The sequence below is a fragment of the Erpetoichthys calabaricus genome, chromosome 2 (assembly GCF_900747795.2).
Source record: "Erpetoichthys calabaricus chromosome 2, fErpCal1.3, whole genome shotgun sequence".
In the NCBI taxonomy this organism is placed as follows: Eukaryota; Metazoa; Chordata; class Cladistia; order Polypteriformes; family Polypteridae; genus Erpetoichthys; species Erpetoichthys calabaricus.
This window is the reverse complement of record NC_041395.2, coordinates 204,321,964-204,347,606: the sequence shown is the minus strand read 5'-3', so window position 1 is coordinate 204,347,606 and position 25,643 is coordinate 204,321,964. Positions and strand designations below refer to the sequence as shown.

General features: G+C 39.0%; 1 protein-coding gene across 1 annotated transcript in view; it reads left to right on the top strand.

Annotated features, from left to right (window-relative positions):
* The window catches only part of atp13a3 (ATPase 13A3), a 239,012-nt gene that overhangs the window by 179,764 nt on the left and 33,605 nt on the right, over window positions 1-25,643 (top strand). The window contains exons 19-25 of the mRNA XM_028795036.2: window positions 12,716-12,836; window positions 13,977-14,101; window positions 14,437-14,615; window positions 20,212-20,340; window positions 20,817-20,896; window positions 23,744-23,786; window positions 24,028-24,137. Of these exons, the coding sequence (XP_028650869.1) occupies window positions 12,716-12,836; window positions 13,977-14,101; window positions 14,437-14,615; window positions 20,212-20,340; window positions 20,817-20,896; window positions 23,744-23,786; window positions 24,028-24,137 (787 nt within the window). The remainder of the gene's footprint in view (window positions 1-12,715; window positions 12,837-13,976; window positions 14,102-14,436; window positions 14,616-20,211; window positions 20,341-20,816; window positions 20,897-23,743; window positions 23,787-24,027; window positions 24,138-25,643) is intronic.

Sequence of the window (25,643 nt, the reverse complement as noted above, 5' to 3'; positions counted from 1 at the left end):
ATAGTCAGGTGTATGATCAACCAATTATACCAAGCAGGTGCTAATGATCATCAGTGTCACATGTAGGTTGAAACACAGTCATTAACTGAAACAGAGGAGGGTTAAAACTGGGTGAGGAACAGCCAAACTCTGCTACCAAGGTCAGGTTGTGGAAGACAGTTTCATGTCATGGCAAGATTGAGCACAGGAACAAGACACAAGGTTGTTATGCTGCATCAGCAAGGTCTCTCCCAGACAAAGATTTCAAAGCAGACTGGGGTTTGAAGATGTGCTGTTCAAGCTCTTTTGAAGAAGCACAAAGAAACAGGCAACATTGAGGATAGTAGACGCAGTAGTCGGCCAAGGAAACTTAGTACAGCAGATGAAAGACACATCAAGCTTATTACCCTTCGAAATCGGAAGATGTCCAGCAGTACCATCAGCTCAGAACTGGCAGAAACCAGTGGGACCCAGGTAAACCCATCTACTGTCCGGAGAAGTCTGGGCAGAAGTGGTCTTCATGGAAGAGTTGCAGCCAAAAAGCCATACCTCCGACGTGGAAACAAGGCCAAGCGACTCAAGTATGCACGAAAACATAGGAACTGGGTGCAGAAAAATGGCAGCATGTGCTCTGGATTGATGAGTCAAAATTTGAAATATTTGGCTGTAGCAGAAGGCAGTTTGTTCATCGAAGGGCTGGAGAGCGGTACAATAATGAGTGTCTGAATGCAACAGTGAAGCATGGTGGAGGTTCCTTGAACGTTTGGTGCTGTATTTCTGCAAATGGAGTTGGAGATTTGGTCAGGATTAATGGTGTTCTCAATATTGAGAAATACAGGCAGATACTTATCCATCACGCAGTACCATCAGGGAGGCGTATGATAGGCCCCAAATTTATTCTGCAGCAGAACAATGACCCCAAACATACAGCCAAAGTCATTAAGAACTATCTTCAGCGTAAAGAAGAACAAGAAGTCCTGGAAGTGATGGTATGGCCCCCACAGAGCCCTGATCTCAACATCATCGAGTGTGTCTGGGATTACATGAAGAGACAGAAGGATGTGAGGAAGCCTACATCCACAGAAGATCTGTGGTTAGTTCTCCAAGATGTTTGGAACAACCTACCAGCCGCGTTCCTTCAAAAACTGTGTGCAAGTGTACCTAGAAGAATTGATGCTGTTTTGAAGGCAAAGGGTGGTCACACCAAATATTGATATGATTTAGATTTCTCTTTTGTTCATTCACTGCATTTTGTTGATTAATGAAAATAAATGATGAACACTTCCATTTTTGAAAGCATTCTTTGTTTACAGCATTTTTTCACACCTGCCTAAAACTTTTGCACAGTACTGTATATATATACTGTATATATATAATACACACACATATATATATAATGTTTGCAATATGTATGACATGGCTGATGTTAAGAACAAAACTGGTATGATATTTCAACTATTTTGAGAGAGAGAGAAAAATTGAAAAGAGGGGGACAGATATTTTAAGATATTATACTGCCACTGGATTATTTTCACATCATCAGGTATTTTTAGCTGTGAATGTAAAACTCAAAAAAGATAAATTACTAAAGAATAAATACAAAAACAAATTAGTAGGTTTAGTTTTTCACCAGCTGCCATACTCTCTTCAGTTACCTACCTGTAGTTCAGTAGAGACATTTCCAACTCAGGAATTTTATAAGGTTTGTATCGCTTCGTTGTTGAATGACCTTTTTAAAGCAGAAGTGACTGGTCAGCAACAATTTGCTGATCTTGTATGTTGACCTTGTCAGTCTCTCGATCAGTACCATTTTATTTTCAAAAAGGATTTCTCAATAAAATGTACCGTAGATACCTGTGAACTAAACTGAAACGCTACTCGCTCATAATTTTTCTGTCCATTACCAGGTTTTATTGACCAGCACATTTTGACTTTAGGCATTTGAATTACATCTTCATATACTAGAAGTGCAAAGAAATGCGGCAGCTCATCATAAAGGTTATCAGACTCGTGCAGCCTGGAATTTGGCTTAGTGTGCACTGCTGTAATTAGTTGTGTGTACATACTGTATCTTGGGCTCAGTTAGAATTACAGCTAACGTGCCGTCATTTATGAACAGACTGAAATTCTGTAAGGGATAATCTTTATCTAATACTTCTTTCTTGAGCCCCAGATATCCAGTGAACGGTAGTTGCTGAGTACAGTGGAACAAACGTCTCGGTACACGTACAAATCGGTTTACGACCAAAAAGTTCACCAAACTTTTGCCTCGGTTCACAACCACACTCTCGGTATACGAAGAAGCCAGTTTCCCTTACGGTTTGTACATGTTCAGTCTCTCCCTGTGCATTTTCTGTGCAGCGAGCAAGAGAGCGCACACACATACACACACAGGCAGCGCGAGAGAGAGACAGATGCACACACGCTGGCAGTGTGAGAGAGACAGATGCACATACGCTGGCAGCGCGAGAGAGAGACAGATGCACACACGTTGGCAGCGCGAGAGAGAGACAGACGCACACACACAGGCAGCGCGAGAGAGAGACAGTCGCGCACACACACTGGCAGCGTGAGAGAGAGAGACAGACGCACACACACTGGCAGCGCGAGAGAGAGAGAGACAGACGCGCACACACTGGCAGCGCGATAGAGAGAGAGACAGACGCACACACACTGGCAGCGCGATAGAGAGAGAGACAGACGCACACACACTGGCAGCGCGATAAAGAGAGAGACAGACGCACACACACTGGCAGCGCGATAGAGAGAGAGACAGACGCACACACACTGGCAGCATGAGAGAGAGGGGGCTGGACGCATAAGGTAGGAAGGCAGTTTAAGAATGCACTGGGCTTGATTTTGTTTTCACTTCTGTTTACAGCAATCGGTTCGTAGCGTGCATTGTTGCAATGTTACTTTTCTTGGTGGTTTATTAAATTACGGATTTTTTCAAATGTTCATTTTTTTCCTTGTGCTTAAAACTCTTAAAAGTGTTTTTAGCCAGTGGTTGGTAACGCTATAGCACGAACTATTGCAGTGATAGTTTTCTCTGTTGTTCAAGGTTTTCTCAGTGTTATTCAATGTTTTTACATTTAGTTTACTATTACGCTGTGCATTCTATGGTTTTATTAACTATATTTGTGCTTAAAAACTTCAAAAAATATATATATTTACATACAGTTCGTATGGTCTGGAACGGATTAATTGTATTTACATACAATCCTATGGGGGAAATTGCTTTGGTTCACGACCAAATCGGTTTACGACCAGAGTTTTGGAACGAATTATGGTCGTGAACCGAGGTTCCACTGTACGTTCAAAGCAGAATCTTCACCTTGGTATGCTTCACTAACACTTGAACTGTCACTGTTCTCACACAGTAAATCACTTTCTTCTTCACATGCTTTAGGTTCCTATGCTCTGCTTGCTTTGTCATTGCAAATGCTATATCAACACCCACCCTCCACCGACAGCCGCCATTCACTGAATGAATAGATATGAGCGGCTTGTGGCGGGTGATATTTTGTTTTAGAGTTAAAAGTTACAAGGGTTAGAGACTAGCAGCAGGAATATTTATTCAAAAACCAAATATGAAATTCTTTTTAATACTGTATATTTTGATTAATTTCAGGACCCCTGCAGCCCAGGTTATCCCTTGTGTAAGTCCAGTTGTGATGAAATCGAATTATTTTTTAGTAAATTATCATTTTATTTCAGCTATTTTAATAGTTTCATTTAGTTTTAGTTTTTCATTCAGGTTTTGTTAATTATTTCAATTTACAAAAATGTTTAATAATAGTTTAAGTTTTGAATTCAGTTTTTAACTATAATCTTGGTGCTAAGTACTGTGAATTTCCTAGACTCTTTGCTTTTGTTTTTATACCATTGACTATTCAAATTGCATTAACTGTGTTCATTAGAAGAATATTTCTTTCTAAACTGGGGGTCATTTTTGTTCTCTCTTTTCACTCCTGTTTCTCAGAGAGATGTTCTTAGTTAGAAAATCTAAATTGGACTGATATAAGTCACTGAGTGTAGATATATGCATGGTTGTGTTATTTGATGGAGTGGAGCCCTTTCCAGGATTAGTTCTTCTGGTGCCCAATTTCCTCTGATCCTATATTGCATAAGTGTTTTAGAAAATGGATTAATGTTGTTTAAATGCCTGTTGTCAGCTATTATGCAGTAAACAGATGCAAACTGCAGATTAATTGCAAAATAAATATTTTTCTCACCATAATTAAATATGATGGCCAAAGCATTAAACTTACCAGTTTATCAATGTTTAATATAATTGTTGGTGTTGGTAAGTTAATACATAGACACTGACCATTCAGAGCAGTGATGTGCAACCAGTCAGCTGTTATTGAATAGTATTTGGAATATACTATAGTATGCATATTAAAATGTTAATATAATTGTAAGGCTAATTGGAACTGTTTTATTTAATGTCAAGCAGTAGTCAATTAGCTTTGTGCATTATTTGGAAAGTAATGGGTAAACATTAATTAAACCTTCCAATGTTGTACACACTTATCCACCAAGGTATTGATATTTTTTTTTTTTTTAATTTATTTATTTTTTATTTAACATCAGTTTTGATTCACCCTTCTTGGATCGAGGCCTTGTTGTGGCAGAAGGGCTTGCGCGGTCTAGTGATCCTCGGAGCTATGTTGTCAGGAGCTACAGTATATGCTCCTGGTAGGGCTTCCCAAGGCAAACAGGTCTGAGGTGAAGATCCAGACTAACTCGATCCTGAGACCCCATATGGAGTTAAATCGAGGATCGGCGTTTCCCTTGCCCAGGAAAGGGTACCCGGGCCCCACCCTGGAGGGCTTCCCAAGGCAAACAGGTCTGAGGTGAAGATCCAGACTAACTCGATCCTGAGACCCCATATGGAGTTAAATCGAGGATCGGCGTTTCCCTTGCCCGGGAAAGGGTACCTGGGGCCCCACCCTGGAGCCAGGCCTGGGGGAGGGGCTCGCTGGCAATCGCCTGGTGGCTGGAACTTTGACAACGGGGCCCAGCCAGGCTCAGCCCGAAGGAGCAACGTGGTTCTGCTCTCTTGTGGGCCCATCACCTGCAAGAGAGGCCATAGGGGTCGGGTGCAATGTGATATGGGTGGTAGCTGAAGGCGGGAACTCTGGCGTTCCGACCCTTGGTTGCTGAAACTGGCTTTTGGGACATGGAAATGTTACCACTCTGGTGGGGAAGGAGCCTGAACTGGTGAGAGAGGTTGAGAGGTACCGGCTAGATATAGTCGAGCTCACCTCTACGCATGGTCTGGGCTCTGGAACCATTCCTCTTGAGAGAGGCTGGACTTTGTTCCACTCTGGAGTTGCTGTGGGTGAGAGGCGTTATGCAGGGGTGGGCTTGCTTATGGCCCCCCGCCTCGAGGCCTGTACGTTGGGTTCTCCCCGTTGGATGAGAGGGTTGTTTCCCTACGCCTTCAAGTTGGGAGAAGGATTCTGACTGTTGTTTGCGCTTATGTGTCGAACAGCAGTTCAGAGTACCCAGCCTTCTTGGAGTCCCCTGGAAGAGGCGCTGCGAGGCGCAGCACCTGGGGACTCTCGTCTTACTGGGAGACTTAAACACTCACGTTGGGGCTGACAGTGAAACCTGGAGAGGTGTGATTGGGAGGAACGGCCTCCCTGATCTAAACTCGAGTGGTGTTCAGTTGTTGGACGTCTGTGCTGGCCATGGATTGTCCATAACAAACACCATGTTCGAGCATAAGGGTGTCCATAAGTGCACTTGGCGCCAGGATGCCCAAGGTCTCAGCTCGATGATCGACCTTGTAATCGTGTCATCAGATCTGCGACCTTATGTCTTGGGTGAAGAGAGGGGCTGAGCTGTCAACTGATCACCACCTAGTGGTAAGTTGAATCAGATGGTGGAAGAGGCTGCCGGACAGACCAGGCAGACCCAAAGGAATAATGAGGGTCTGCTGGGAATGTCTGGCGGAGGAACCGGTCAGAAAGATCTTTAACTGCCACCTCCGGCAGAACTTCAACCTCATTCTGAGGGAGGCGAAGGATATTAAGTCTGAATGAGCCATGTTCCGAGCCTCCATTGTCGAAGCAGCAGAATGGAGCTGTGGCAGCAAAGTTGTCGGTGCCTCTCGTGGCGGCAATCCATGAACCCGGTGGTGGACACCTAAGGTTCAAGAGGCCGTCGAGCTGAAGAAAGAGTCCTATCGGGTCTGGTTGACCAGTGGGACTCCAGAGGCAGCTGAGGGGTACCGGCAGGCCAAGCGTGTGGCGGCATCGGCTCTTGCAGAGGCAACAACTCGGGCATGGGAGGAGTTTGGGGAAGCCATGAAAAACGACTTTCGGTCGGCACCAAGAAGGTTCCAGCAAACCATCAGGTGCCTCAGGAGGGGAAAGCGGTGCTCCACCAACACTGTGTACAGTGGAGACTGGGCCCTGCTGACTTCAACTGCAGACGTTATTGACCGGTGGAAGGAATACTACGAGGATCTTCTCAATCCCACCAGCACGTCTTCCTTAGATGAAGCAGAGATGTAGGAATTCCCGGGGGGGGGGGGGGGGAGTTTGGGGAGTGTCCATAACAGGGACTGAGGTCGCCGAGGTAGTTAAAAAGCTCAGAGGTGGCAGGGCCCCTGGGGTGGACGAGGTTCACCCTGGGTTCGTCAAGGCTCTGGATGCTGTGGGGCTGTCCTGGTTGACACGTCTCTGCAGCATCGCATGGACATCGGGGGCAGTCCCTCTGGATTGGCAAACCGGGGTGGTGGTTCCCCTTTTTAAGAAGTGTGACCGGAGGATGTGCTCCACTCCTCACCCTCCCCAGTAAGGTCTATTCAGGGGTGCTGGAGAAGAGAGTTTGGTCAATTCTCGGATTCAAGAGGAACAATGCGGATTCCGTCCCGGCTATGGAACACTGGACCAGCTCTACACCCTGGCCAGGATCCTGGAGGGGGCATGGGAATTTGCCCAACCAGTCCACATGTGTTTTGTGGATTTGAAGAAGGCATTCGACCGTGTCCCTCGAAGCATCCTGTGGGGTGTGCTCCAAGAGTATGGGGTACAAGACTCGTTGCTACAAGCCATTCAGTCCCTGTACAGGAGGAGCAGGAGCTTGGTCCGCATTGCCGGTAATAAGTCGGACTCTTTTGCTGTTGAGGTTGGACTCCGCCAGGGCTGCCCTTTGTCACCGATTCTGTTCATAAGTTATATGGACAGAATTTCTAGGCACAGCCAAGGAGTGGAGGGGGTCTTGTTCGGTGACCTCAGAATCTCATCTCTGCTATTTGCGGATGACGTGGTTCTGTTGGCTTCATCGGACAGTGACCTCCAGCTCTCACTGGAGCGGTTCGTAGCCGAGTGCGAAACAGCGGGGATGAGAATTAGCACCTCTAAATCCGAGGCCATGGTTCTCAGCCAGAAAAGGGTGGAATGCTCTCTCCGGGTTGGGAGCACAGTGCTGCCTCAAGTGGAGGAGTTCAAGTATCTCGGGGTCTTGTTCACGAGTGAGGGAAGAATGGAGCGGGAGGTTGACAGACAGATCGGTGTGGCATCCACAGTAATGCGGGCTCTGCAACGGTCCGTCGTGGTGAAGAGAGAGCTGAGCCAAAAGGCGAGGCTGTCGATTTAGCAGTCGATCTAGGTTCCTACCCTCACCTGTGGCCACGAGCTTTGGGTAGTGACCGAAAGAGCAAGATCGCAGATACAAGCGGACGAAATGAGTTTTCTCCGCAGGGTGGCTGGACTTTCCCTTAGAGATAGGGTGAGGAGTTCAGTTATCCGGGAGAGACTCGGAGTAGGGTCGCTGCTCCTCCGCATTGAGAGGAGTCAGTTGAAGTGGTTCCTAGACGCCTCCCTGGGGGGGTGTTCCGGACATGCCCCACTGGGAGAAGGCTACGGGGCAGACCCAGGACACGCTGGAGGGATTATATCTCCCGGCTGGCCTTGGAATGCCTCGGGGTCCTCCCAGAGGAGTTGGAGGAGGTGGCTGGGGAGAGGGAGGTCTGGGCTTCCCTGCTTAGGCTACTGCCCCCACGACCCGACCTCGGATAAGCAGTGGATAATGGATGGATGGAGTTTTGATTCATATTGTATATCCATGAGAGTACCAATGGTAACATGCTGAGCTTAACAGACCAGACCATCTTGTCCAGGGAATTTTTTTTTCCAGAACCTTCTTAGGAATTCCCAGGTGCTCCAGGCCAGTTGATAGATAGATACTGTTCCTTGCAAAAATGTAGACAACCCCAGAACTTGTTAGGTCATTAGTCTGGTCTGGCTTAGCTTGTTAGTTGCTAGTCTGGTCAAGAATTGTAAGCAACTGACTGAATATCTAAAGTAAATGATGCTTACAAGCAAGGTAAGGCGATAAACAATATCAAAGAACTTCCGGCTAATAATTTCCAGAGTTTGAAATGTCATTAAGAAATGGCAGTTAAGGGCAACTGTGGAAGTCAAGAGAATATCTAAAAGACAAAGAAAACCATTGGATAGAACAGCCTGTGTGCTGTACAAGAAGACAAATCAAAATCCTTATATACCTGTAAGGGATCAGAAAGTAGATTTAGCTGAGGAAGATGTGTTGATGTACTTTTTTTTTACTATATACAGTAGCATTAACTTACATGAACATGGCCTGCATAAGAGAGTCCTTATAAGGAGATATCATCACAAAAACAACATTATAAATAATCAAAACAATAGAACATTTGCATAATACAGAGGCATTTTGGGATAAAGTGCTGAGGACAGATGAAATTAAGCTGAAGCTCTTTGGCCATAACCATAAAAGGTTTGTTTGGGGGGGAAGAAGCATCATTTGAAGAAAAGAACACCTTTCCAACTATAAAGTATGGGGGTGGATCTATTTTGCTTTGGGGTTTTATGGCAACTAGTGGCACAGGAAACATTGTGCTTGTACAGGCAAAAATTGATTCCACCAAATACTAACAAATCAAAGAATATGTGACAGTCAGTCAGAAAACTGAGACTGAAAATAAGATGGCTTTTACATCAAGACAACGATCCAAATCATGCTTTAAAATCTACTATGAAGTACCACATGAAACACTGTGTGAAGATTTTGGAATGGCTCTTGCAGTCCTCAGACTTTCACTTGAACATCACTGAAGATTTGTGGATAGGTCTTGTGCTGTGTGCGCAACTAGGATTCAAAGAGGTTTGTGCAAGCTGTGAGTTTTGCCAAAAAGAATTGTTATTGAGTACTGACTTAGTAGGATGCCCAAACTTTTGCTATAACATTCCAGTGCAAAATTCTAAAAATTGCTGCTGCACCAGTGAATGTCACTCTAGCAATCACATCTGCCTTCACTCTTGAACAAGGTATGCAGGTACTTGATCAATTGTCTGTACGTGGGCAGTGGCGTAGCATGGTCTGGTGGCACCCGGAGTGGAGTTTAAACTTGTCACCCCCATGTCCAAAATATAAAATGAAATTTATTGAGAAAGCAATTTTTATATTCAATTGGTTAAGTAAAGAGGGCATAATGTTAATTATTTTGTAAACAATTATTTATGAATTAAAAAAAAAGTAAAATGCCTTTTTATTAATAAGCCAGTTTAATGTACAATGTAAGAAATCTTTTTTCATAGTGATAGTACCTAGTGCATAACTTTATTATTATTATAATACAATTTAATGAAAACTCAATTGTTTACAAGTTTCGTTCTCTATGCTCTAATCCAACAAACTGTACTTTAACAAGATACTTAGAATCTCTTCTTTCTAACTTTTTGTTCTGCAAATTTTGAGATTGCGTCATCAAAATCGGTACCTTCAGCTACACTATTTTCAGTTGACAAAATGGCTAAGCTGGAGAGTCGTGCTTGGTTCACAGTGGATCAAAGATAATTCTTAATTAGTTTGAGTTTCGAAAAACTCCTCTCACATGATGCAACAGAAACACATAAAGTTAAGAAAAATCTTAATGCTAAAGTGAGATTGGGAACAGAGTCTAAAAGTTCATATTCAACCACAAACTCTAAGAATCTTAAGGAAGTCCAACCTAGAGACTCTTCTTTTGGAACTTTGGCGGCTTTTAGGAATCTTCTTAGGCATGGAATTTCTGTAAGGATACCATCTGCAGAAAGCACACCAGCAAGATTACGCCAAATCGCCAATTAACCAGAATTGTGACACATGATTTCGTCATGTGTCCCGGCTCGTATATAGGGGCCTTAAAATAGTGGGATGGGGAGGGAGATATTGTCCGTTCGCTTGTAGAACGATCGTAAAGTAAACTTGTTTACTTTATGATCGGTTCTAGAGCGGACAATACTTACCCATCCCACTGTCTAAAACATTTTGCGCCGACTATATTATGATGTTCGGGTTAAAAATATCATCTTGTTGCACAGAACGACTTGGAGCGATGATATATTTGTGGTAGGGATGAGACAATGAGTCACAGGACCGGTTGTTTGTTAACTTGAGCACCAGCACAGTTCAAAAGAAACGAGACAGAACACCCCCTCCCACCACACAATAATACTAAATCATTACAGCATCACATCGTTCACCCGCAATTTGCTGCAATTAGGGATTGTTAAAGCCCATGTAAATTATTTGACATGTTATTTATGTAACAAAAAGGCGCATTAATACAAAACCGGCAGATTTTTGTCACCGCCTCAGAGATGGTACCCAGTGCGGGCCACACCCACCGCACCCGCCTTCCTACGCCACTGTACGTGGGGCAACTGCTAACCCATTTTATGTAGTTAACAAGCCACCATTTTCAAGGAGAGAACATCTGTCTCCAATTCTCATCATACCCACATTAAACTCTGTTATGAGCGTTTCAGTTGTGTACCGTAGGTTACAGTAAAGATGAAACCCTTTGATTCCCAAACTGAATTATTCTCTATGTCTTGGCTGTGCATCCTTATACCCTTGTGTTCAGTGTGCAAAAACAACTTTCACTTTGTAAATACAAGAGATAAATGGCAGGCAGTAGCAACTCTGGAAGCCAATGTTCTAAAAGGTGTCAAACTTTTTCCATGTCCACAAAGAACATGTAGACAGGACTGGCCAGCTGTTGACTCCCCAAAAATATCTTTCTAAATACAAAGAATAGGGCTACTTTTCTGTGATTAGTCAGGATGTATTTTGCTTCTCCTGGATTATAATTTCAGATAATAAAGCAGGTTAGATATTCTAAGGTAGTCTGTGTAGTGTAATCCCTTAATACACCGAACACACCCTCCTGCCTTCTTTCCAATAATGGTGCACACGCCCACAGTCTTAACATTCTTAAGGTACTGTTCTTGTATTTGGTCAAAACATTCCCACAGTATCCAGCATTTCCACTTGAGTTTAATCAATCTGGTGTAGCCTTGCCACTAATAAATCGATTCCATGACAGAGGTTACTTTTTTCTGAAAATTATCCACTTTTTTCACTTAAATATTGCTGTACAGAAGATCTTATTTAAGGTAATAGAAGTATTGATTTTAGCCTTTAAATCAGTAACAAGGAATGGCATGGTGGTACTACTGCTTCCTCAACATAAGGAGACCAGAGATCACATACCTGGTGGTTCCTGAATAGAGTTTGCATATTCTCCCCATGTCCTCTTGGGGTTTTTTTTTTTTTTTTTTAGTGCTCTGGTTTTCTCTCACAAACCAAAGACATGTAGGTAAAGTGAATTGGTGTTGCTAAGTTGGCCCTAGTGTGCACTTATGTGTTCACTTTGCGTTGGACACCCTATCCAGGTGTTGTTCCTGCCTTGTGACTGATAATTGCTGGGATTGGCTGTAGCTGCCTTGCGACCCTGCCCTTTATCAGTGTGTTCAGGAAAAGGAAAAATTAACTAATCAATAACGGTAAAAAGCAAAAACAATATGTGGACTTTTGATATCCAAAGATGTCACAGAGAGATTGGAGTGAATGCACAACTCTTGTTGACACTATTGTTTCTCAGATTGTCAAACATCCTGTTATGAAGCAACCTTAAAATTGATATGAAATGATGCACATTATAAAGAAAATGTTCCCAGTTGAAACAACTCCGCATGGAACTCCCACAGTAATTTTTTTCTGTCTTTTAAATCATCTGCAAAAATTATTAGAATGCCTCGGAAATTAAGTTGCTTGGATTTGAGTGTGAACAGAGTGTATTTCTGTGTAAGTCAGTTATGTGTGTTTATGTGAAAATGAATATAATAATGTTCAAATTGCCTCTGAACCTAATAAATTCTCCAGATATTGCTAAGAGATACAGACTGAAGAAATATAACACAAAATAAAGTTATGGATTGTTTACCTCATATGATGCATACATTTATATATTTGCAATCATTTTGAGCTATTTTGACCATTGGAGGGTCACTAGAGAATGGTACTTTTTTCTTGTTTAATCATGATATGTTGATACAGAAATTACATTTGTCTGACGTGATGATGTAATCAAGCAATTACCAGTAATAACCTGTTATGCATGTGTTGTGAACATAGTAAGATTTCATGAATAACTTAAATTGAACAGAATAAGAACAGTGGAAGCTCTATACATATTATTACTTAATAACAGTGAAATCTCTTTTGACAGTGTGTGCAATAGCTTTGACTGAATAAGAAAGCATTTGCTTAAATAAAACCAAAACCTTTTATTTGTAAATTGACTACTGAATCATTTTGTTTTATTAATGCAATGTTGGCCAAATATATTTATCATTAGAGTTAGCTTTACTGATTTGTTGATTTATTTATTTATTTTTTTTGTCTCTTTTAGTTCCATCTGATTTTGTTGATATTTTGGAGCAGTATACCAAACAGGGATTAAGAGTCATAGCTTTGGCTCATAGGAAGCTTGAGTCAAAACTTACCTGGCATAAAGTACAGAACATTAACAGGTATACCAGCTAAACTTAATTAAGAAAGTTCTGAGAAGTTTAAAATATCAAATATTTAAGAATAAGAACTGTGTAAACTACCTTCTCTTCAAATTATCACCAATTGTAAATAATTTATCTAAACATCTTCATCTTGGTATTACATTAGATTAAATTTCCAATGAATTCCAACTTTATAAATAAAGAGAACTTTGAGTATACTTTCTTTGGCAGTGCTGGAACAGCAGGCCTTTTAATTTATATTAATTGTCTTGATATAAATATATTAAACAAACAGGTTAAACTTGAAAATGACACAAAACTAGGAGAAATATCAGATATACATCATTTTAATTATTACAAATTTCTCTGGACAGAACTGAGATCAAGTTAAGCTAGTTTTGCTCCCTAATCATGACATTGTAGACTGGCAAGTTTTGCATGTTAATTAGATCCTGCAAGTAAGAATTTCATTGTGCTCTATACACAAGACCCTGTAAGCCTATACATGGCAGCTGAAATTTAATGTAAATACAATAGGTGTAAATTGTGATTTAGCGAGTAAAGAATACAAATGCACTATTTTTAGTTTGAAACTTGATGTACACCTTATGTGATGGATGTGGATATCAAATTGAACTTATTATAGACCATTTGTAGACACAAATTGAGTTAAGCAAGCGAGAAAATTGATGGGTGGGAAATTTTAGTTTATAGTTAGTTGCTTAAGAAATGGTGCATGATTTTCAGTGTTATATTCATTACATATAAAGGCTTAATTTTACTTAGTATTTAATTGCTGTGAATCACATATATGACACATCTTGAAATTGGTAAGCAGGTTCAGAACTAACAGATTTTCTGTCAAAGTTACAACATAGAAAATTTGGAAAATATTGTGAGCTGTTTGCTTAAAATATCTTAATTTTTGGAAATTCAGAATGATTGCAAATTTGGATAGTATTGTTTTAAATTACTCTTATTTACTGATCTCATAATTACTTTCGAAAGTCTTTGTAATATTTCTACAGTTAAGATTTAGAAGGTGAGTTGAGACGTAATGTCAGATATGCATGACATTTTTTTAGTTAGATTGAAAATAGAATATTTTTAGGCCTGGTCCTGAGATTCAAATTTATTTCTAACTCTTTGTTTCCTTAGAGATGCCATTGAGTGCAACATGGAGTTTTTGGGGTTGATAATTATGCAAAATAAATTGAAGTTGGAGACAGCAAGTGTATTAGAACAGTTGCATAAAGCTAATATTCGTACTATTATGGTCACTGGTGAGTAAAACACCTTAGTGTAACTTTTTTTTTTTTTTTTATATATACTCATTACAAAGAAAATGTTCAGCTGCATAGTTACTTAATCTATATGTGCTTATGTGCTTCTGCTATTTTGTCTTTCATGATTGTTGATATTTTTATTCATTTGAAAATGTTGCTGTTACAGCTTAAGTTTTTCTCGACTTTTTACATTATCAATAAATAGTTTACCTTCTTAAAAGTGAAATATAAACAGTTTATTTTAAAATGTAATGTGGTTATTGATTCATGAGAATGTACTTTTTCTGATACAGTATTCTTGAATAAAATTAAGCTGAAAAATTTCCACACAGGTGACAATATGTTAACAGCTATTTCAGTTGCTCGGGATTGTGGAATGATTCCTCCCAATGAAAAAGTTATTATTGCTGATGCAATTGCTCCCAAGGATGGACAGACAGCCAAGATTGACTGGCACTATGCAGATAATCCAGTGAAGCAATGTTCTACTACAGCAGGGTTACATTCAGAGGTAAAATGAAAAAAACAAAACCAAAAAACAACTGCTGAACATTCTTTTGCCTTTACAGTAAAACAGCAGTTAGTTTGTGTAAGATTAAATCTCATCTGAGGAGTTAAAACATTTCTTTTTAAAATTCCAAGTACTGTACTTGATTTTTTGTAAGCCAGATATGTTTGTTTCAGGCATATTACGAATATCAGGTTAACTTTGTTTAATACTTTAAATATAATGAGTCTTCAGAATGACTAGTAAGATATTCTTTTTCCATTTCATCCTTCCTGAATTGTACTGTTATTTTACATTGGTATTTCTTTTTAAAGCTTAGAAGGGTTTTTTTCAGAAATTGTAGTGATACGGCACATTTCCTTTTGATCCTTTGTTATGTTGAAAAAAAAAGTTTCTTGCATTATGAACAGAATTTGTACCATTTTTAATCATACAATCATTTTGTAACTTACTTTGCATGTGTAAACTTTCTAACATATATAATCTGATTTTGCTGTTTGTTCTAAATCCCAACCAGCAAAGTAGCACACGTTTGTCTTGGGCTTTGCTGCCCTCCAATGGACAAAACTTTTTCTGCAACAGAAGAAGAAACAAGAATAGATTAAATAAAATTCAGATCTAATTACAGAATTTCACTATGTTATTCTTTGAGAAATTTCTTTGAATAGAGGAAGTTTCTCATCCCTTAAAAAGTGGCCCACCATAAGTCTAATGTAGAGTCACATAATTAAATACAGGATGTATGCTTTTGAACTGCGCAAGGAGTCTCTAGATGAAGACACTCAATTATCATGTGGAATATGCAATTAAAGCTCTTCATTTAGTGAAAAAAAAAAAAAAAATTACAAACCATTTCAAAGCATCTGATTTAATTGTGCAATGTATTTTTGGCAACTGTCTGAGGAGACATGAAAGTATGAATTTCATTGTACTTTGTACACCTCACAATAAGCTTGACTTCTCTTGTGTATATACATTAGCTCATACCTAAAAACTGTGCTCATTCTAAAGTGCTTGAGTGTACAACTGATTTACTATAAAGGCTGGATTTTTGCACTCCCATATGCAAGGCACAGCAATCACTACCCTCAGAATTCATCTTTTTCAAGGCATCTGTCCTTGTGGCAGTGAAGCAATGGACATGTTATAATATGCAACTCTATCTGGTGCAGTGACCTGGATTCAACAGATCAGTGTTGACTTGTCACTGGGTAGATACTGTATGTGCTGCAGGGGACAAAATGTTAAAGGCTAACCAGTAAATGTTATTAAATAAGCAAGTCTTGCGATCAACTGGCAGTCAGTGGCTCTACAATGAATGTGTTTTGCTATACAGGTGCTATTCATAAAATTAGAAATTAGAATTAGTTGATTTATTTCAGTAATTCCATTCAAAAAGTGAAACTTGTATATTAGATTCATTCATTACACACAGACTGATGTATTTCAAATGTTTATTTCTTTTAATGTTGATGATTATAACTGACAACTAATGAAAGTCCCAAATTCAGTATCTCGGAAAATTAGAATATTGTGAAAAGGTTCAATATTGAAGACACCTGGTGCCACACTCTAATCAGCTAATTAACTCAAAACACCTGCAAAAGCCTTTAAATGGTCTCTCAGTCTAGTTCTGTAGGCTACACAATCATGGGGAAGACTGCTGACTTGACAGTTGTCCAAAAGACGACCATTGACACCTTGCACAAGGAGGGCAAGAAACAAAAGGTCATTGCTAAAGAGGCTGGCTGTTCACAGAGCTCTGTGTCCAAGCACATTAATAGAGAGGCGAAGGGAAGGACAAGATGTGGTAGAAAAAAGTGTACAAGCAATAGGGATAACCGCACCCTGGAGAGGATTGTGAAACAAAACCCATTCAAAAATGTGGGGGAGAGTGGACTGCAGCTGGAGTCAGTGCTTCAAGAACCACCACACACAGACGTATGCAAGACATGGGTTTCAGCTGTCGCATTCCTTGTGTCAAGCCACTCTTGAACAAGAGACAGCGTCAGAAGCATCTCGCCTGGGCTAAAGACAAAAAGGACTGGACTGCTGCTGAGTGGTCCAAAGTTATGTTCTCTGATGAAAGTAAATTTTGCATTTCCTTTGGAAATCAAGGTCCCAGAGTCTGGAGGAAGAGAGGAGAGGCACAGAATCCACGTTGCGTGAGGTCCAGTGTAAAGTTTCCACAGTCAGTGATGGTTTGGGGTGCCATGTCATCTGCTGGTGTTGGTCCATTGTGTTTTCTGAGGTCCAAGGTCAACGCAGCCGTCTACCAGGAAGTTTTAGGGCACTTCATGCTTCCTGCTGCTGACTAATTTTATGGAGATGCAGATTTCATTTTCCAACAGGACCTGGCACCTGCACACAGTGCCAAAGCTACCGGTACCTGGTTTAAGGACCATGGTATCCCTGTTCTTGATTGGCCAGCAAACTCGCCTGACCGTAACCCCATAGAAAATCTATGGGGTATTGTGAAGAGGAAGATGCAATATGCCAGACCCAACAATTCAGAAGAGCTGAAGGCCACTATCAGAGCAACATGGGCTCTCATAACACCTGAGCAGTGCCACAGACTGATCGACTCCATGCCACGCCGCATTGCTGCAGTAATCCAGGCCAAAGGAGCCCCAACTAAATATTGAGTGCTGTACATGCTCATACTTTTCATGTTCATACCTTTCAGTTGGCCAACATTTCTAAAAATCCTTTTTTTGCATTGGTCTTAATTGATATTCTAATTTTCCGAGATACTGAATTTGGGACTTTCGTTAGTTATAATCATCAACATTAAAAGAAATAAACATTTGAAATACATCAGTCTGTGTGCAATGAATGAATCTAATATACAAGTTTCACTTTTTGAATGGAATTACTGAAATAAATCAACTTTGTCATGATATTCTAATTTTGTGACCAGCACCTGTAGTTAAATTGCCTGTGAAGACTTGCTTTTTGTCTTTCCTTCGGGAGGACATACTGACTTTTGAAACCTGCTTTCGCACCCTGCAGTAAATAGTAAAGATGCTAATATGATGAAGATTTTAGAATAGATTTTCATTTATAATTTACAATTCTGTAACTGAACCTCTGTTATACCAGCCTAAAAGAATATGTTTGTATGTATGTTAACGGCATTATCGATAAATAAGTTACTCTATAGAAACATTTTTGTTTATGGTTTGTTCATTTTTCCAAATTTGTTATCTTGGGTGTAGGAGAAAAATATAACCAGCACCAATAGTATATTTTAACAAATCCATTATGACTGCAGGTGTAAGGGAATACTTTTACCTACATTTGTGGACACCTGAGCAACTGAACCCACATCTGAGAACGTCTGTGATTATAGTGAAAATTTATAGCAACGAAAGCCACTAATGAGATCTTTAGCCCATGTGTTTTAAAATGGATAAACACTCAAAATATGTGGTTTACTGAACATTTTTTCCTTAGACTTTCTCAGAAAATGATTAAAACAGCAATGCAAATCAATAGTGTACTGTACTTAAATCTATTACAGTAATCCCTCGCTATATCGCGCTTCGACTTTCGCGGCTTCACTCTATCGCGGATTTTATATGTAAGCATATTTAAATATATATCGCGGATTTTTTGCTGGTTCGCACATTTCTGCAGATAATGGGTCTTTTAATTTCTGGTACATGCTTCCTCAGTTGGTTTTCCCAGTTGATATCATACAAGGGACGCTATTGGCAGATGGCTGAGAAGCTACCAACCAGACCACGTATTACATATTAAATAAAACTCCTCAACTATATTGTGAGCACGGGGGCTGTTCGCACCCCTAGAGGATACGGCCGCTCCTCAAAAAACGCTGAAAGATTACCTTCACATTGCTCTCTTCCTTGCTGGGCTTACATATGGTTGCTTTGTCAAGCGATATGCTTCCCACACTGTGCTTGGCATACTTAAAAGATCAAACAGCATGTATTGATTTTTGATTGTTTGCTTTTCTCTCTCTCTCTCTGTCTCTCTCTTGCTCTGACATTCTGTGCTCCTGACGGAGGGGGTGTGAGCAGGGGGGCTGTTCGCACCCATAGACGATACTGTGGACGAAAACGGCACACTGAGAGCAGGCAGATAATATTTCTTTAGTTCTCTTTATTATTCATTTGGAGTCACAGTAAGTAGAGATTCAAAGAGCATAACTTATTGCCGCAAAGCTCAGTTTGAACCCCAAATAAAAGTTAGGAGGGGTTTTTTATAATTCAGCATCTCGTGATTAATAAGACAGAAAAACATCCTTATCATCTAAGTAGAGTTAAACAATATGTCTGTTGAGCTAAAAAAGCTAAGCACAGGAGAGACGCCTTGCATAAACTACATGTACTTTCTGCAGCCTTGTGACCTTGTCCCTGAGACATTCACTCTGAGAAAGGAAAAAACAAGAAACAGCTTAGATTTTATTCATGTGGACACTATTTCTCCTGAACCCTGGAATAACATATTTTTGTTAGTTCATAAGCCAAGCGTCTCTAACTGGCAAGTTACAAAATAGTTGTTATAAAATTCTAATTTACTAAACACACAAGATACATGGTGCTGAGGAGAACATTCTTCTTCTACAATACGGATGCTCGTCTAAAAATGCTGAAAGATTACCTTCACGATGCTCCCATCTGTGCAGCTGCTTTGTCAAGCGACATGCTTCCCGCACGGTGCTTCGCATACTTAAAAGCTCGAAGGCACGTATTAATTTTTGATTGTTTGTTTTTCTCTGTCTCTCTCACTCTCTCTGACTGAGGGGGTGTGAGCAGAGGGGCTGTTTGCACACTGGCCTAGAGGATACGGACGCTCCTGTAAAAAATGCTGAAAGACTACCTTTACATTGTACATCCTTGTAGCTGCTTTGTCCGGTGGTGCTTCGCATACTTAAAAGCCAAACAGCCCTATTGATTTTTGTTTGCTTTTTTCTCTCTCTCTCTGACATTCTCTGCTCCTGACGCGCACTCCTTTGAAGAGGAAGATATGTTTGCATTCTTTTAATTGTGAGACGGAACTGTTATCTCTGTCTTGTCATGGAGCACGTTTAAACTTTTGAAAAAGAGACATGTTTGTTTGCAGTGTTTGAATAAAGTTCCTGTCTCTCTACAACCTCCTGTGTTTCTGTGCAAATCTGTGACCCAAGCATGACAATATAAAAATAACCATATAAACATATGGTTTCTACTTCGCGGATTATCACTTGGAATGCAACCCCCGCGATCGAGGAGGGATTACTGTAATTTTGTTTTCTGACCTCTCTTTTTCAGTTTAGAATTGTGGGAGATGGAGTATATTCTTATGCCTTTGGTTAAATAGCTTTAAAGTTTAGACTTCCTTTTCACATTGTTTAATTGTAGTCTAATATGTTATAGTATAAGCACTTGGAGTCTTATGTAAAAATAACATCTAACTAAATTACTAGACTGAAAATTGTAATTGCCCAAAAAACATTACATGAGGAGAAGAAACCAACTTTAAACATCTAAATTCCTTTCATTTGTCTAATAATACTCTGTAAAAATAAACATATTTGTTACCATGTTTGATTGCTATGAAGTGTACAATACTAACCCAAGTATATTTATTGCAGGAAATTTATATAAATCTGGGAGATGACTGTTTAAAAGATGATCAACACTGCTCTGAGGGTTACCATTTTGCAATGAATGGAAAATCCTTTGCTGTCATCACGGAACACTTTCCAGATTTGATCCAGAAGGTGTCTTTTTGTCTTCTCTGACTTACACAAAACATTTGTGCAGTTATTTGTATTTTTTTGAAAATCACTTAGTCTTGTCATCTTTATTTGTTTTTAATGGTTAAACATTGTGTGTTTAATGGATGGATCTTAACAGAGGAAGTTCTTGACATGGTGATTAAATTTCCAATATGCTTTAAACTTAGGTTTTTTGTTTTTGTTGATTTTTAATATTGTTTACAATATTGTTTACAGTATTAGATGCCATTATTAAATCCTATTAGGATATTAACAGATATCTTTGAGATGCTTTAGTGAAGGTGTTAGAATGAAGGATTGTTATTGGAGAGATTGAAACAAACATGACAAATCATTATGCCTTTATTTTCTGTAATCATAGGCTTAAGTATTTATCTTTCTTATGAAACTTTTGCAATAAATGATATTTTTTGTTTATATGTTTTGTGCTGTTTTTTTTTTTTTTTCATTTTGGGAAGCTTGTACTTCATGGCACAGTTTTTGCCCGAATGGCTCCAGCTCAGAAAACTCAGTTGGTGGAAACACTACAGAGTGTGGAGTAAGTATGAAATAATGACTAACTAAAAGAGTTTTATATATTTGACTGCACAAGAAAATGAGCCAAATACTTCTTAAGCCCGAAAACATGTCAGACTCACAGTGCTTTTAACCAAAGATAATTTACTCATACATTTGTTATTTTTAGAAGAGCAGTACAGTTTAGTACACTATATTTTAAATCAGCTCATTTAGTTGAGTGCTTTATATATTGTTAACACAAATCACATCAGTTTTATTCAAGGCTAATTAAGGAGCCTAAACGTTGCAAGGAGCACTAGTTAAAAATGTTGATAAAATCCTGCCCTACATGGAGTTGTTGCCGTGTCATTGAATTTATTTTCTTTCAAGTAGTCCCATGTATCTCATAATTGCAATTTGGGATTCTTCCAGTTGAAGATTTTTTTATATACATTTTTTATTTAATTTTTGAAAAACAAAACATTACAATTACATACTACTTAATCAAACAAATAATGATAACTGCACAGATACTTCCAGTTATAATACTTCAAAATCAATACGAATAAAACAATGGAAAAACAGAAATACGAAGAAAAAAAGCAAACAAGATTTAACTCCCACCCAAGGGAAAGAAAAAGAAGAGAGATGCAAGCAAAAAATATTAACTTTTTCTCTATAATAGAATAATACATAAGAGAGTCATTCACGGGCAGCACGGTGGCGCAGTGGGTAGTGCTGCTGCCTCGCAGTTGGGAGATCTGGGGACCTGAGTTCACTTCCCGGGTCATCCCTGCGTGGAATTTGCATATTCTCCCCGTGTCTGCATGGGTTTCCTCCAGGCGCTCCGGTTTCCTTCCACAGTCCAAAGACATGCAGGTAAGGTGGATTGGCGATTCTAAATTGGCCCTAGTGTGTGCTTGGTGTGTTTGTGTGTGTCCTGCGGTGGGTTGGCACCCTGCCCGGGATTGGCTCCAGCAGACCCACGTGACTCTGTGCTCGGATTCAGCGGGTTGGAAAATGGATGGATGGATGGAGTCATTCATAGGCTCAGCATGCTTATTTGATAAAAAAATATGAATGAATTCTTTAAAAATGGTTTGGATGTATGCTGTAAGAGATAATTTGATTTTTTTTTCTTCTAATTTATAAAAATGTAGAACATTGCTCACCCACTTAATTACAGAGAATGGGTTAGGATTCTTCCATTTCAGCAAGATTATTCTGCATGGTAGTAGTACACAGTAGTCACAGGATATTAGAAACTTTTCTCCCTATGCTCTTCAGCCACATCCAGGAGTACATTGAATATCAGATGGTGAGATAGTAGTGGAGTAAATATTACCACATTAGAGTACTCATAGACAATGGTGTCCCTTCTGATATTACTGTGAAAAAGACTGTTAGAAGATTTAGCAGTATTGCAAGCATAGTAGTGCTTGAAGTAAACAAAATACTTTTCCAATAGAGCATCAGAAAGAGTATGTGCCCAAGTTAAACTGGAGCTTTATAACCACTCTAATAAATAGGATCTAATCCCGAATAAACCTTAGAATGCCAAAGGTGGGAGATGTAGGCCTTATAAAATTTAAAATGAACCAGCCAATGTCTGACATAAATTATGGAGAACTGTATTTAGTTTGTAGTTGATTTCTCTTTATTGTTGGTAAATCTAATTGTAATTTCCTGTTCACAGTGAAGTTACAGGTACATCAATGTCTTAGTGTGTAGTTTTAATGTAACTTCATTGTCAGTTTTGTTGAATTTCCTACTGTGCCTTTCTTAGTATAGTACTAGGGTGTTGTACCGTGTTAGCCATTATGAATTTAGTGAAAAGTCAAGCAAAATGACACCTTTTATTGGCTAACTAAAAAGATTACTATATGCAAGGAGGCAACTCAGACCCCTTCTTCAGGCAAGATGTAATCAATCAATCTTTTAATTAGCCACTAAAAGGTGTGATTTTGCTTGACTTTTCACTACATTAGAAGGATAGGAAATTCAGCTAAATATTCTAAAGAATTAATTAACTTTCACATATATGTAAAAACAAAAGTGTTAAAGCTTTTAAAAAAATCTGAATACATTATCAATATTCAGGTCTGTGAAGGTCTTACACAAGCATTGCACATATGTTGTATTATGGTTGGTTTATAAACTTTTGACATATGGTGTCACTTCTGACTTGATAATGATGATATCATCTACGCTGATAGCAAAATTTCAGTCATTCAGTCCTTAATTTAAATGTGTTCCATGTGCCCAATAAATATAAAGGAAATATGTTTGAAAATAAAAAGAAAACACATAAAATTAATTCAGTACATAATTCAAAAGTCATCTAGCTTTCTTTATAGCTATACACATATAGTACAGAGAATATGTTAATAATATGAGATTTCCATAAAAAGAAGATAAGCCTGGGAGATGAGCTAGAGATTCAATAAAATTCCATTCAGGTTTTGTTTGTATTCAGCTGTAAACAAATCAGCCAATATATATGCAGAGAACTTGTCCTTATGTGTTAGTGTCTTGTAGTTATGCTGTGGTACAGATAAGAAGGCCTAGTGGATCGATGAATCAGCATAATATATATGAGCTTGTCCATTCATTACACCAAATAACCCTCTCTGTAACATTTTCAGACAGATCAGGATATTTTCACCCAATTATTTTGTCAGAACAGAAAATCAACACAAAGTGGACATGGTGCCAAATCTATAACAAAAACTTATTTTATGTTAGTATTTAATATGAAATGTGGAAAAATATAGAAGTGAAACTTATTAGCGAATATAAACAAATTCCTACATAGAATTCCTTTGATTTTTGATATTGTTATATTGTCATCTCTTAATGGTTTCTGATTGCAAACATTGTTTTACAGCTATTTTGTTGGCATGTGTGGTGATGGTGCAAATGACTGTGGGGTAAGTGTGTTTAACTTTGTTTTGTACCTACGAAGAAGTTCTTTATTGGTTCTTAATGTATCAGCCACTTTGGTTGTTTGAATTTATGAAATGCACTGTTATAGATTTAGGGAACTTTTTTTAAACACGTTTTTGCTTTACACTTTTTATAATGTTTACATTGCCGTTTTCTTTTACTTGTGTTATTATTCTATTATGTTATGTTTATTCTGTTCCCATTCTAACAATTTTCCTGTGGTAGGCCCTGAAGAGAGCTCATAGTGGAATCTCATTATCTGAACTGGAGGCCTCTGTTGCATCTCCTTTCACCTCCAAAACCCCCAGCATTTCCTGCGTGCCTAATCTTATCAGGTAATTAGTAATTTATTTCTCAACTCTGTATTTCTTTCTGTCTGTCTATGTCTTGCTTCCTAAGTGGATTTTAAATCAGCGATAACTAAAATGCAATTACCAATGTTGTTTAGATCCACTGACATCAATAGAAAGGTTTTTGTGTAAAGAGGAAAAAGAATTAGTAAAGTCATGTTTGCTCTATCACCTTTTTGCATACTGGTTTTCAGTCAAGGTGCAAACAGTGATGCTAAGAGTTAAAAATAAATGTAACCCAGTCTGGAAGCAAGTTTTTATTTTGATTGGAACATACTCCATACCTGCTGGAATTAATACCAGAGGAGAGAATGAATGCAAATCTGATACCCTTTATGATGAATGCTGCACACTCTGTATATGACACACAATCACTAAGTACTTTCAATCAGAGTTGTTCAAGAAATGCTATTGGGGCTCCTTTATACTAACGGCAGTGTGGCTGCATAAGACCTCACCGTCACTGTGACTGTGCCCATTCTTTGGCCAAATCAGAAGCTTTTCTTTCATGTTAGTAAGTCTACTTTGTATTTGGAGGGGAATTGTTGTTGCTTGTTATGATATTTATTTGTTTATTTATGATGGAAAAAGTATGTGAATCCTCGAATGTAGTAACTAGTAGTGATGAACAAATCCCGCTGCATTCACTTCACCTCGAATTAGGCAAAAATGTGGAATTTTTTTTAAAATTTTGCCGAACTTGGTAAAATGAGAAACTGATATAGTTTTCATTGGATTATAATGCTTCTAAATGTCCCTGAGGGCTAGAAATATGTTAGCTAGCTATTCTGGATTAATTATTATAGCCAGAAATTTGACAAGAGCCGTGAATAGTACGACTTATCACTGCACCAGTGCCTTCCTGAAATAAAATTATGTCACGTTTCGGGTTGTGTTGTTGCTTTCTGAAACCGGCTTAATTACACAGAAAACATACTTTCATACAGACGCAAGTCAAATAGGACTGAATGAATCATGGTCACTCACAAGTCACATATGTCACAGTAATAAAAACTTTAATACGTGATTGATTGTGTGATGCATTTAACTTAATCCATCTGAGACTCCTGACACTTGTGTTGTGCAATCAATCAATCAAAATCTTTATTGTCAGTGTAGCAATGAGACATTGTACAACAAAATTTAGGTGCAATTTTCCAATGCAAAAATAAAATTAAAAACACAATCACTCAAGTTAAAACTAAAATAAAAAAGGGAATAAAGTAAGTACCAAAATAGTCCATAAAAGCAGTTTTCCATTCATACATACACATATACGCTGTTTTCCATTCATACATACGCCATATTGCACTTGTCCCTTAGCCAATGTTGACTTAGACCTGTATTGTAAACATGACAGTGTATTGTAAACATGAAGGTGCACTAGGTCAGACTGACCACTTACCAGCATTCAACATGGTGATGGCTGAAGGATAGAAACTGTTTCTCAGTCTATTTGTCTTAGTCTTTGTGGATCTGAAATGTCTGCCT